The 13,207-nt window shown below is 39.6% G+C and overlaps 1 protein-coding gene across 1 annotated transcript in view; it reads right to left on the bottom strand.

Moving 5' to 3' along the window:
• Positions 1-370: 370 nt before the first annotated feature.
• BAG4 (BAG cochaperone 4) overlaps positions 371-13,207 on the bottom strand; it is a 35,017-nt gene continuing 22,180 nt past the window's right edge. The window contains exons 3-5 of the mRNA XM_032288232.1: positions 5,554-5,808; positions 4,619-4,873; positions 371-3,622 (exon numbers count right to left, since the gene is read on the bottom strand). Coding sequence (XP_032144123.1) covers positions 3,137-3,622; positions 4,619-4,873; positions 5,554-5,808 — 996 coding nt within the window. The 3' untranslated portion in view covers positions 371-3,136. The remainder of the gene's footprint in view (positions 3,623-4,618; positions 4,874-5,553; positions 5,809-13,207) is intronic.

Consider the following 13,207-nt stretch of genomic DNA (forward strand, 5'->3'; position numbering starts at 1 on the left):
TATATTTTTAGTAGAGACAGGGTTTCACCAAGTTGGCCAGGATGGTCTCGATCCCTTGACCTTGTGATCCGCCCGCCTCGGCCTCCCAAAGTGCTGGGATTACAGGTGTGAGCCACTGTACCCGGCCTTTAATCTGCATTCTTCAACTTTTTTTTAAACCTGTCTACCTTTAATGGTATTATTGACATTAACCGACTAAAGAACTGTTTTCAAAACTCCATTTTTAAAAGCATTTAAAAGAATTCTGCACCAACATGTGGAGACACATATAATCCAACCCCCATATACTGTACTTCATTAGGGATTGTTTAAACAGTTACATTGGCATTCATACTTGGAACAATAGAGGGTTATTATAAAGAAACCATAGTTGTGTTTATCATGCCAGGACTGGGTAACTTTATTCAAGACTTTGACAAAACAATCCCCAAAGTAATATAAATGTAGACACTTTAAAATGTCCAGATGTGAAATGTCAAGAAAACTTTGAATTCAGTCCAAAGTCAATATTAAGTCAAAAGTTGAACCAATTCTACAAACCATAAATACTATTTTCCTCCTTAATAAGTTCATTATATCTTCTGAGATAGATTACCAACTTAGTTTTCTTTGATATTGGTATTTGGAATAATTTTAACATGATTTAACATCTTTAAGTTCTAAATCTATACTTATCCTGAATATCTTATTTTAATTAAAAATATAAATCCAGAAGTGACAACTCTTCCTTACAGAAGAATTCCAATTAATAAATGTAGAAGGATTGAGAGAAATAGAAAATCACCATTAGAACACCACAGTAGTAACTGCCACAAGCAAGATCTGCCAATGGGTAGTAAAATGAGCAAAAGTTTAAGCAGAAACAGGACATTTGCATAGTCTCAGGATATCTCCAGCAAATATTCAATAATTACAAGGAAAACATAGTAAGTTTACAATAGCGAATCCTAGCAGACACCACCTTAGCAGAGTGATCAAGGTTAGCAACACCGGAAATACATTACAACATCAGGTATCCCGTTATGATACACTGTCATAGACTGGAGGACACAACATAGACATGACAGCTAAATGCAAGGCTGGGTCTTGGAACAGTAAAAGGACATTAGTGAAAAGACTAAAATCTCTACTTTTTAAACTTTCTACTTTAGTTAATAGTATTAAGGTTAATTTCTTAATTTTGACAAATGTTCTATTGTTACATAAGATGTTAACGTAAGGGCAAGGTGGGTGCAGAGTATACAAGAACTCTACTATTTTTACAACTTTTCTGTAAGTCTAAAATCATCTCAAAAACTTAAAAAACTGTTAAAAAAAACACACATATGTATATATGTGCATAACGTGTACATATATATAAATCAAGACTTCATGGAAATTGGCATCTTGGGCATTCAGTCAGTAAAAGAGTAGTGTTCTCTTCTGATTATTCATTGTCTTACTGGTAACTTAGCTTTAAGGTCCTCCCCCTTCTAGACTTCTAACCTCAAATATAAATTTCTAATTTTCATAGAAAAGCCTTTTTTAAACATTCCTATATTAGGCCAAAAATAAAATCCTAGAATAAAATTATCACCATATTATCTTATAAAATCACTCATCCCAACCATAAGACCCAGCCAGTATTTTTACTACTTTCCTCTCCTCATCTAATATGTTTGTATTGGTTTGGTTTGGTTTATGAGTAGAGACAGCTAATAGGTTTAGTATTACTCATAGGCCTGACAGTCTAGGGGGAAAAAATTATAACTTGGGTATCTGATGAAGAAACAGCTATTTTTCCAAGAACCAATGTTGTGTACTCACCTCAGACATGAAAAGTTATTTACGTAAGTCTCTTCTATAATAGCATAGAGCTACCCAAGCAAGGCCAACAGAGACCCTTTCAATATCCTTTTCTTAAATTTGGCTCTAAAATAACTGTTAATAATGGTAATAAATGTCTTTTTATTATAATTTTATGCAATTTAGAGAAAGATAAACATAAAATCTACCTTTAAATTAAGAAAATAATAATTTACCATTCTAACTATGGCTGATTCATTCCCTGAGCATGAATACCCTTTTACCCTCATTGTTTTTAAACTATAAACTGAGCTGAAATCTGCTCATAGGTGAAACTAATATTTTAAATGGAGAATTATATTACCAAATAATATTTATTACTTTTTATAGTCATTATTTCTACTCACTGTGGTATTTAATGTTTCATCTGTATCTCTCTATCACAATGCCCTCTTAGAAGCAGCAATAGTGAAAACATAATTACACTGAGAAAAAAAAAAAAAACAGGTAATTTTTAAGTGGATCTTTATCCAAATACAATAAAAAAGCAAAAAAGAAAGATGTCCGCAAACATTTTCATTTTATGTCAATGCCATTTCCAAATTTACCTTCCACTACTACCATGAACAGTAGAAGTGGTAAAAAAAAAAAAAAAAAACTCTAACCTAACGGTCTATACAAAAAGGGAAACGAATTACTCACTACACATTACAGTATATTCAAGTGGTGAAAAGATAAAAATTCTTTCAGAACTGCCATACTGGCTGTCAATATAGTCTCTTGAATAATTATATTAAACATATTACTACAAAATGTACCAAGAAGTAGAGAATAATACTATATTTATGAACTGCAAATAACAAAACAAAATGAAGTCCAAGAAGGCTAAAGTCTAAGCTATAATTTACACGTGAAGTGTATGTTGAAAGCAGTCACAATGTACAAAAATGTGACAAGATATCCAGATGTTTAAAAAAACAGATCCTGTTTGTCTCAGATTATATCCAGTTTTATCTGGTAGATTTCTGATAAGCCTGTTACTTAAAGTGTGTTTCCCTCCTGCTGTTAAGAAGCAGCTCGCAGATATCCATAAATTTCTTAAGGAGTGAGTCTACTTGGCAATATTGGTAACTCCATAGTTTCCTATTACATTCATTCGTCTGAAAACTGAAAACAACTCACGACTAAAACATTCTTCCATTCCTTTGCCAGTTTTTCAAGTTTAAATCAAAGGAAAGTTGGAATGTATTGCTTCTTGTCATCAACAGGCATTTCAAAAAGAGGGTAATTAACCAAATCAAGTGTTCTTTGGTCAAGTTAGTAACAGGCTTCCACTTTGTTCTAAATCACTTCATAATCCTTTCTTTTCTAATTTTTCCAGTATGGCCTGGATCTTACAAACAGCCTCTTTTCTGGCCTGCCGTACAGAGTCCTGGCCCCCAGTTTCAACTGAATCCAGTTCCAAAAGTTCCTTGGTTAGCATTTCTTCCAGAAGCCAGTATGCTTTGTCTGTTTTTTTTCCTACAAATTCTTCTACTTCTTGTTCAAGATACTGGACCTTCTCCAGCACATGTATGATTTTTTTAATACTCGGAGGAGTACTTTCATCAGAAGGTACACATTCTTCAGGAAGACTGCTACTTTGATCTTGATTGTTGGCATGGTCACTGGTGGCGTTGCCATATAGCTGAGGCTCAGCACTATACTGGACCTGGGAATCCAAAAGATCTGAATCATCATTGTTCACTGTCCCCGAGGATTCATACTGATGAACACTGCAAGGAAAGTTGTGCCGGTTCATGCTTTGATCTGATTGGCTATAGGGATATGAAGAATCCTTGGAGAGAGCAAAAAGAGGAAAAAAAGCTGTCTTAATGGGAATCCATCAACATCAAATTTGTTAGCCCACATCTTTCACTTGACCAGAAAGGTACATGAAAAGATTCCCTACCAATAAAACTGGACCTCTCTCTTTAATCATCTGCAAAAAACACAGTCCTAAGAAGGTAAAAGGGAGTGCCATGTCAGACAAAAGACACAGAATTTCTGAGTTACAGTGGCTGGAACCTGCCCTGTGGCAGATCCATCACCATGAGAACCTCATAATTTATCCTGTGACTTAACCAATAAGAATTAGTTTTTCCTCTAAAAGGTGAAAACCTCAAGCAAGGTCTTGAATAGGAACACAGCCACAAGTGATAATGTTCAAGTCTGTGGTTTAAATGCAAGCTCATACTGCAGATATTTCACATTGTTTTTTTTTGTCTTCTGTCCATAGATTATTTGAAGTCGTAAAATACAGTCTTTGCATTTAACATTTAGAAGAATCACAACAGAAAATGTGTATTTTTCTGTCTCTTAGAATCTAAATCTTCGCTAAAGTCGACTAAAAAAAAAAAAAAAAAAAAAAAGGAAATTGAGCTGACGTAAAGCTATAGATAGTAGTCTCACTCTGTCACCAGGCTGGAGTGCAGTGGTGGGATCTCTGCTCACTGCAACCTCTGCCTCCTGGGTTCAAGCAATTCTTCTGCCTCATCCTCCTGAGTAGCTGGGACTCTAGGCCTGTGCCACCATGCCCAGCTAATTTTCCTATTTTTAGTAGAGATGGGGTTTCGACATATTGGCCAGGATGGTCTCGATCTTTTGACCTCTTGATCTGCCTGCCTCAGCCTCCCAAAGTGCTGGGATTACAGGCATGAGCCACCACACCCGACCATCACCAACTTTTTGCAGTCAGTCCCCGTTTAACACAAACCAATACAGAAACTATATAAGCAATGTTATGTTCTCTTAATTACACACACATCAAAGGAATAATGTTTAGGTCTCCTACCTTGGGCTGCTGGAGTGGGGGTGAAGGGGGTGACTGCGGAGAGCCACTGCTAGGCCATGGTGAAGTACTTTCGGTCATATAAAGATTGCCAGGTGGTGCTGAGGGTGCTGACGAAGGCCAGGGATAACGGGCACCCATTCCATAAGCACCAGGAGAAGCCCATGCATCCTCTTGTGGTTGTATAGTTGGTCCTGATTGTGGAACACTACGATTACCATCTCCGTAAGGATAATGGGGCAAGGTCATTCCAGGGTTCTAGATTGAGAGGAAGAAATATACTAGTCATTGTTAAAAACTTGTAATAAAAATATTCTGCTATAGGCAGATTCTGAGATGCTTCCTCTCTTCTTAACAGAGTATGCATTAGCTGCTACTGGACCAAACTGTAATAACTCTAATTAATCGGTTCCAGTAATTTTTCCAAGCCTCAAAAAGTTAGTTCCAAAGATACCAGGGATAGATTTAATGAAAATAAAACTCAGAAGGAATAGGCCTAAAAATTTAATGGATGAATCCTAAGTCTGTCCCATAGATACTATAAACAAATGGACCTAGATGCTATAAGGAAGCACAAATAAAGACATGTTAGAACTCCTCTTGAACAGAGAAATAAACATAGTTATCATGCACAGAATATTTAAAAAAAGTACACACCTACGGGGTGCTGAAAAAGGCTAAGATAGGGAAACTTTCAAGCAGCAACTCTAAAAATGACTTTCAGTATAAAAATTTTATGATTATGACATCTTTAAGGTACCTTTAGCCAAAGTCCACTTACTGCAATAGCTGCTACAAGTGAGAAAGGCATCACCATAAAAGCCTCCCAATCTAGAAGTGTCTTATTAAATCAGCACTAGTACAAACAGATGCCCTTCCACTATTTACAAGAGGCAGAGACTTTGAATTCATTTTTTCCCCAATAGAAAACAACTTACCTGTGAAGCTGGATATCCTGGAACCTGCCCCCTAAGAGAGGGTGCTTCAGTCTGACAGTCCTGCTGGGGATAGATCCAACGAGAGACTGGAGTTGGGCTGTTGCCAGGTGAACGGTAAGTGCTTGGAACTTCAGTGGAGTAACCGGTCTGAGTATAACCAGGTGCATAATAAGCCCCCGAGTATGAGGCAGTATTTGCCCCAGGGCCTGGGGGGTATGTTGGACCATATGCTCCATTTGTATAGGAATTCAAACTCTGAAAAAAAGCAAGTTCAGAGAAAAAAAGATGAATTAGTAGAAGAGCTGAAATGCCCTGACTTAATGCCTGAACGTGAAAACTTTGAGAAGATATTAATCACCAATGCAGGCCAGGCACGGTAGCTCACACCTATAATACCAGCACTTTGGGAGGCCAAGGTGGGAGGATCATTTGAGGTCAGGAGTTTGAGATCAGCCTGGGCAACATAGTGAGACCTGGTTTCCACAAAAAAAATTTAAAAATTAGCCGGGTGTGGTAGCTCACATCTGGAATCTCAGCACTTTGGGAGGCCGAGGTGGGGGGATTGCCTGAGGTCAGGAGTTCGAGACCAGACTAGCCAATATGGCAAAACCCCATCTCTACTAAAAATACAAAAAATTAGCCAGGCGTGGTAGCAGGCGCCTATAATCCCAGGTACTCAGGAGGCTGAGGCAGGAGAATCACTTGAATCTGGGAGGTGGAGGTTGCAGGGAGCCGAGATTGTGCCATTGCACTCCAGCCTGGGCAACAAGAGTGAAACTCTGCTTCAAAAAAAAAAGATAAATAATTTTTAAAAAATTAGCCAGGCAACATGGTGCACATCTGTAGTTCCAGCTACTAAGGAGGCTGAGGTGGGAAGCATTGCTTGAGCCCAGGAGGCCAAGGCTGCAGTGAATCATGGGTGTAACACTGCACTCCTGCCTAGGCAACAGAGTGAGACCCTGTCACAAAAAGTATATGAAAAATTTTTTTAAAAATGTTTTAAGACTAGAGAGATATACCTAGCTCTGCTATAGGCTTTGTATTTAACATCCCCTAACTTCAGTTTCTCCATCAGGAAAATGAAGATCATAAATTTATCTTGACTTATCTGTCAAAATAAGATGACATATATAAAAGGTTTAGCATAGTGTCTGGCACATAGTATGCTCAAAAAATGGTAATTATTTGCATTATCACTGTTGTTAGTATTACCATGGCTGGGTCATGAAATGAACCCAGATCTGACTCCAAGTCCATGTTCTTTGTATTATACCATCACTCTGTATCCCAGATGATCATTCCAAATGATACCAACAACAGAAAACAGAGACAAACTTCCTCATATATTGCTCATTGTAGTTTTTTTGTTTGTTTGTTTTTTTGTTTTTTTTTTTTTTTGAGACGGAGTTTCGCTCTTGTTACCCAGGCTGGAGTGCAATGGCGCTATCTTGGCTCACCGCAACCTCCGCCTCCTGGGTTCAGGCAATTCTCCTGCCTCAGCCTCCCGAGTAGCTGGGACTACAGGCATGCGCCACCATGCCCAGCTAATGTTTTGTATTTTTAGTAGAGACGGGGTTTCACCATGTTGACCAGGATGGTCTCGATCTCTTGACCTCGTGATCCACCCACCTCGGCCTCCCAAAGTGCTGGGATTACAGGCGTGAGCCACCGCGCCCGGCTCATTGTAGTTTTAAATCACCTATTCAGACTCTTATCCATACCCAGAATCCTCAGTTCAATAATCCAAACAAGATTCAAGCTAGGCAAGCACACTGGCTCATGCCTGTAATCCCAAGCACTTTGGGAGGCTGAGAAGGGAGGGTCACTTGAGCTCAGGAGTTACACCAGCCTCAGCAACATAGTCAAATCTCATATATATATAAAGTAATTTAAAAAAAAATATTCAAGGCCAGGCATGGTGGCTCACGCCTGTAATCCCAGCACTTTGAGAGGCCAAGGCAGGCAGATCATGAGGTCAGGAGATCAAGACCATCCTAGCCAACATGGTGAAACCCTGTCTCTACTAAAAATACAAAAAGTAGCTGGACATAGTGGTTCCTGGCTGTAGCCCCAGCTACTCGGGAGGCTGAGGCAGGAGAATCGTTTGAACCCAGGAGGCAGAGGTTCCAAGATCATGCCACTGTACTCCAGCCTGGTGCCAGAGCGAGACTCCATCTCAAAAAAAAAAAAAAAAAAAAGATTCAAGCTTAATGCTAAATTTCAATGATTACCTTAATGTTTTCTATTAATTTCTACTTTACCCTTTAAATACAGTAAAAAACACAGAATCAAGTTTTTCTATATTTATCTGTATCTCCAAGAGTATATAATCTTTTCCACTTTAGGTACGAGGATACCCATGACTAAAGAATTCCATGCAGGACGAGGTGCAATAAACAGTCAGCAATGCATTCCCTAAGCAGAAGACCATGAACCACCACTTGGTTATAACTACTAAGAGGTTGTTAAGGTCTTCAGGCATAAACAAAGAACCCCCTAATAAATTGGAGACTTAATAAAACATTATGTGACTTTTTGTACTGTTATTCAGCTTGTAGAAATCCTAAGGAAATTATTCAACTACAGAAAAAGTTATAGGCATGATATTCTTCATTGCAGCATTATTTACAATCGCACAAAATTGTAAACAACCTAAATGTTCTATAATAATGGAATCTTTAAGTAGATTAAGGACTATTAATTGAAAAACTTTTAATTCAGTCTCCAAATTTTACTGTTATGACCAGGCACAGGGACACATGCCTATAAAAGTCCCAGCATTTTGGGAAGCCAAGGCAGGAGGATTGCTTGAGCCCAGGAGTTTGGGACCTGCCTGGGCAAACAGCAAGACCTTGTCTCTACCAAAAAAAAAAAAAAAAAATTAATTAGCTGGGTGCAGAGGCAGGAGGATCACTTGAACCCAGGAGGTGGAGGTTGCAGTGAGCCGAGATCACGCCATTGCATTCCAGCCTGGGCAACAAGAGTGAAACTCTGTCTAAAAAAAAAAAAAAACCTACCAAATAGAATGACCATGTGGCAAGGCTAACCCAAGGAGGTAGCCAGAAGGCAAAGAGATGATACTGCTTAATGTTTTTTTTTTTTTTTTTTTTTTTTAGACGGAGTTTCACTCTTGTTACCCAGGCTAGAGTGCAATGGCGCAATCTCGGCTCACCGCAACCTCCGCGTCCTGGATTCAGGCAATTCTCCTGCCTCAGCCTCCTGAGTAGCTGGGATTACAGGCACGCGCCAGCATGCCCAGCTGATTTTTTGTATTTTTAGTAGAGACGGGGTTTCACCATGTTGACCAGGATGGTCTCGATCTCTTGACCTCGTGATCCACCCGCCTCGGCCTCCCAAAGTACTGGGATTACAGGCGTGAGCCACCGTGCCCGGCCCTGCTTAATGTTTTTAAAAGGAAACCAGTCATATCTATATACCACTATAGGAGTCTATTTTGGATAGAAGCTAGGCCAAGTGCACTGGCTCGTGCCTAGAATCCCAACACTTTGGGATGATAAGGTAGGAGGATCACCTGAGCCCAGGAGTTCAAGACCAAGACTAGCCTAGGCAGCATAGCAAGACCCCATCTCTACAAAATATTTAAAAATTAGCCGGGCATGGTTGCACACACCTGTACTTAGGAGGCTGAGGCAGGAGGATCACTTGAGCCTAGGAGTTCAAGGTTACAGTGAGCTATGATTGTGCCAGTGCAATGAACTGAGTGATAGAGCAAGACTCTATCTCAAGAAACAACAACAAAAAGATGGCCAGGCACAGTGGCTCATGCCTATAATCCCAGCACTTTGGGAGGCTGAGGCGGACAGATCGCCTGAGGTTGGGAGTTTGAGACCAACCTGGTCAACATGGTGAAACCCCATCTCTACTAAAAATACAAAAAATAGCTGGGCATTGTGGTGCATGCCTGTAATCCCAGCTACTCGGGAGGCTGAGGCAGGAGAATCGCTTGAGCCCAAGAAGCAGAGGTTGCAGTGGCCCGAGATTGTGCCATTGCACTCCAGCCTGGGCAACAAAAGCAAAACTCCAACTCAAAAACAAAACAAAACAAACAAGATGATAAATGTATAATCTCCATGTGACGTTTCACCAGAAAATACACATGTGCTCACCCCAAAAAGGTTTTATCTAGATACCTTTGGGTTATTTTCAAGACAACAACTTGTATGTTGTATCTAAAAACACTCGCACATAGCCGGGCGCGGTGGCTCAAGCCTGTAATCCCAGCACTTTGGGAGGCCGAGGCAGGTGGATCACAAGGTCAAGAGATCGAGACCATCCTGGTCAACATGGTGAAACCCCGTCTCTACTAAAAATACAAAACATTAGCTGTGCATGGCGGCGTGTGCCTGTAGTCCCAGCTGCTCAGGAGGCTGAGGCAGGAGAATTGCTTGAACCCAGGAGGCGGAGGTTGCGGTGAGCCGAGATTGTGCCATTGCACTCCAGCCTGGGTAACAAGAGCGAAACTCCGTCTCCAAAAAAAAAAAAAACAACACTTGCACATTATTACTGTTGCTTTAAAAAAGTTACTACTAAATTATAAGTTAATCTTTCTTGAACCTATATATGAATGTAATAAATACTTTTACCTAAGGGGGAAATGTCATGAGAAAAAGCAACCTTTATCAGTAAGATCAATCAGTAAAATCATAAAAATTAACATTAACTTGTAATTCATGACTTTGGGGGGTGTTGTCTCCCTTTTACATTAACTATAAAAGTACACATGCTACTCTCCAAACTGATCCATAATGCAATCTCAATGGAAATCTCAGCTGCCTTGTTTGCATGAGTTGAAAAGCTGATCCTAAAATTCATATGAAAATGCAAGGGACCCAGCATAGCCAAAAACATATGGAAAAAGAAAAAGAAAAAAGAGATTGAGAGTCCATCTCTTTGAAGAGACTCACACTTCTGGATTTCAAATTTACTTCAGAGCCATAGTAATCAAAACAGTTTGGTACTGGCTTAAGGACAGACATATAGATCAATGGGACAGAACTGAGAATCTGGAAATAAACCCTTACATTTATGATTTTTAAGAAGGGTACCAAAGTGGGCATGGTGGCTCACACCTGTAATTCCAGCACTTTGGGAGTCCAAGGCAGGTAGGTGGATCACTAGAGGTCAGGAGATTGAGATCAGCCTGTGCAACATGGTGAAACCCCATCTCTACTAACAATACAAAAAAAATTAGCTGGGCGTGATGGTGGGCACCTGTAATCCTAGCTACTTGGGAGGCTGAGGCAAGAGACTCACTTGAACCTGGGAGGTGGAGATTGCAGTGAGCCGAGATCGCACCACTACACTCCATCCTTGGAGACAGAGTGAGACTCCTTCTCAAAAAAAACAAAAGGGTACCAAGATAATTCAGTGATGAAAGCATAGTCTTGGTGATGCTGAGACAAAACTATCCACATGTGAAGCAGTGAACTTGGGCCTCACTTTGCACCATATTGCAAAAATTAACTAAAACGGGTCGTAGACCTAAATGTGAGAGCTAAAACTATAAAAAATTCTTAGAAGAAATCATTGGAATAAATCTTTATGACCTCTGGTTAGACAAAGTCTTCTTAGATAAGACACCAAAAACAGGAGCAACAAAAAAACAGATAAATTGCACTTCACCAAAATTAAAAGCTTTTGTGCTTCAAAGGACACCATCAGAGTGTGAAAAGACAACCCATAGAATAGGAGAAACTATCTGCAAATCATATACAGTCATGCACTGCATAATGATGTTTTAGTCAGTGGTGGGGTGCATACGTAACAGTGGTTCCACAGGACTATAATGGAGCCAAATAATTTTATTGCCTAGCGACAGTGTAGCTTCATATGTAGTAGCACAATGCATTACTCACCTGCTTATGGTGATGCTGGTGTAAACAAACTTGCTGTGTGCCAGTTGTATATAAGTATAGTACATACAATTATATATAATACATAATACTTAGTGATGATAATTGACTATGTTACTAGTTTATGTACTTACTACATACTATACTTGTTATCATTATCTTAGCGTGTACTCCTTCTACTGGTACATTTTTAAAAGGTTAACCATAAAACAGCCTCAAGGAGGTCCTTTGGGAGGTATTCCAGAACCAGTCATAATCATAGGAGATGACAGCTCCCATGCATCTTATTGCCCCAAGATGAGGGGGTGAAAGACAGTGATACTGATGATCCTGACCCCAGGTTGGCTTATGCTAATGTGTGTTTGTGCCTTCCTTTTTAACAAAAACAGTTTTTAAAAAAATAAAAACTTAAAAACAGGAAAAAGCTTAACAGAATATGGATATAAAGAAAGAAAACATTTTTGTACCGCTGTACAGTGTTGTTTGTATTTTAAGCAAAGTATTACTACAAAACAGTCAAAGTGTTTTAAAATTTAAAAGTCTAGGCTGGGCGCGGTGGCTCACGCCTGTAATCCCAGCACTTTGGGAGGCTGAGGTGGGTGGATCACGAGGTCAAGAGACTGAGACCATCCTGGTCAACATGGTGAAACCCTGTCTCTACTAAAAATACAAAAAATTAGCTGGGCATGGTAGCACGTGCCTGTAATCCCAGCTACTGAGGAGACTGAGGCAGGAGAATTGCCTGAACCCAGGAGGCAGAGGTTGCGGTGAGCCAAGATCGCGCCATTGCACTCCAGCCTGGGTAACAAGAGCGAAACTCCGTCTCAAAAAAAAAAAAAAAAAAAAAGAAAAGAAAAGAAAAGAAAATTTAAAAGTTTATAATACCAGGTGCAGTGGCTTACGCCTGTAATCCCAGCACTTTGGGAAACTGAGGCAAGACAAATCACCTGAGGTCAGGAGTTCAAGACCAGCCTGGCCAACATGGTAAAACCTTGTCTCTACTAAAAATACAAAACTTAGCCAGGTGTGGTGGTACATGCCTGTAGTCCCAGCTACCACAGAGGCTGAGGCGGGAGGATCACCTGAACCCAGGAGGTGGAGGTTGCAGTGAGCCAAGATCACAACACTGCATTCCAGCCTGGGTGACAGAGCGACACCCCATCTCAAAGAAATAACTTACCTAAACTGGTTATTCTAGTTAGAAAAAAATAAAATAAAATAATAAAAATAAAAAGTTACAGTATCTAAGGTTAATTTATTGAAGAAAGAAAGAAAAGTACTGTTTGACAAATGTATGGTAAACTAAGTGTACAGTGTTTATAAAGCCTACAATAATGCACAGTAACATCCTAGGCCTTCACATTCACTCACCACTCACTGATTCACTCGCCCAGAGCAAGTTCCAGTCCTGCAAGTTCCATTCAGGGTAAGTGCCCTGTATAGGTATAATATTTGGAATCTTTTATCTGTATTTTTACTGTATCTTTACTATGTTTAGATGTGTTTAGACACACCAATACCTACCATGGTGTTACAATTGCTTACAGTATTCACTACAGTAACATGCTGTACAGGTTTGTAGTCTAGAAGCAATAGGCTATACCATATAGCCTAGGTATGTAGTAAGCTATACCATCTAGGTTGTGTAAGTACACTCTATAATGTTTGCACAGTGACAAAATTGCCTCATGATACACTTCTCAGAAATATCCCCATTATTAAGCAATGCATGACTGTATTTGATAGGAAACTTGTATCTATAATGTATAAAGAATGCTTAA

This window comes from Sapajus apella, unplaced genomic scaffold (assembly GCF_009761245.1).
Source record: "Sapajus apella isolate SASKATOON/1434 unplaced genomic scaffold, GSC_monkey_1.0 scaffold21, whole genome shotgun sequence".
NCBI classification, from domain to species: domain Eukaryota; kingdom Metazoa; phylum Chordata; class Mammalia; order Primates; family Cebidae; genus Sapajus; species Sapajus apella.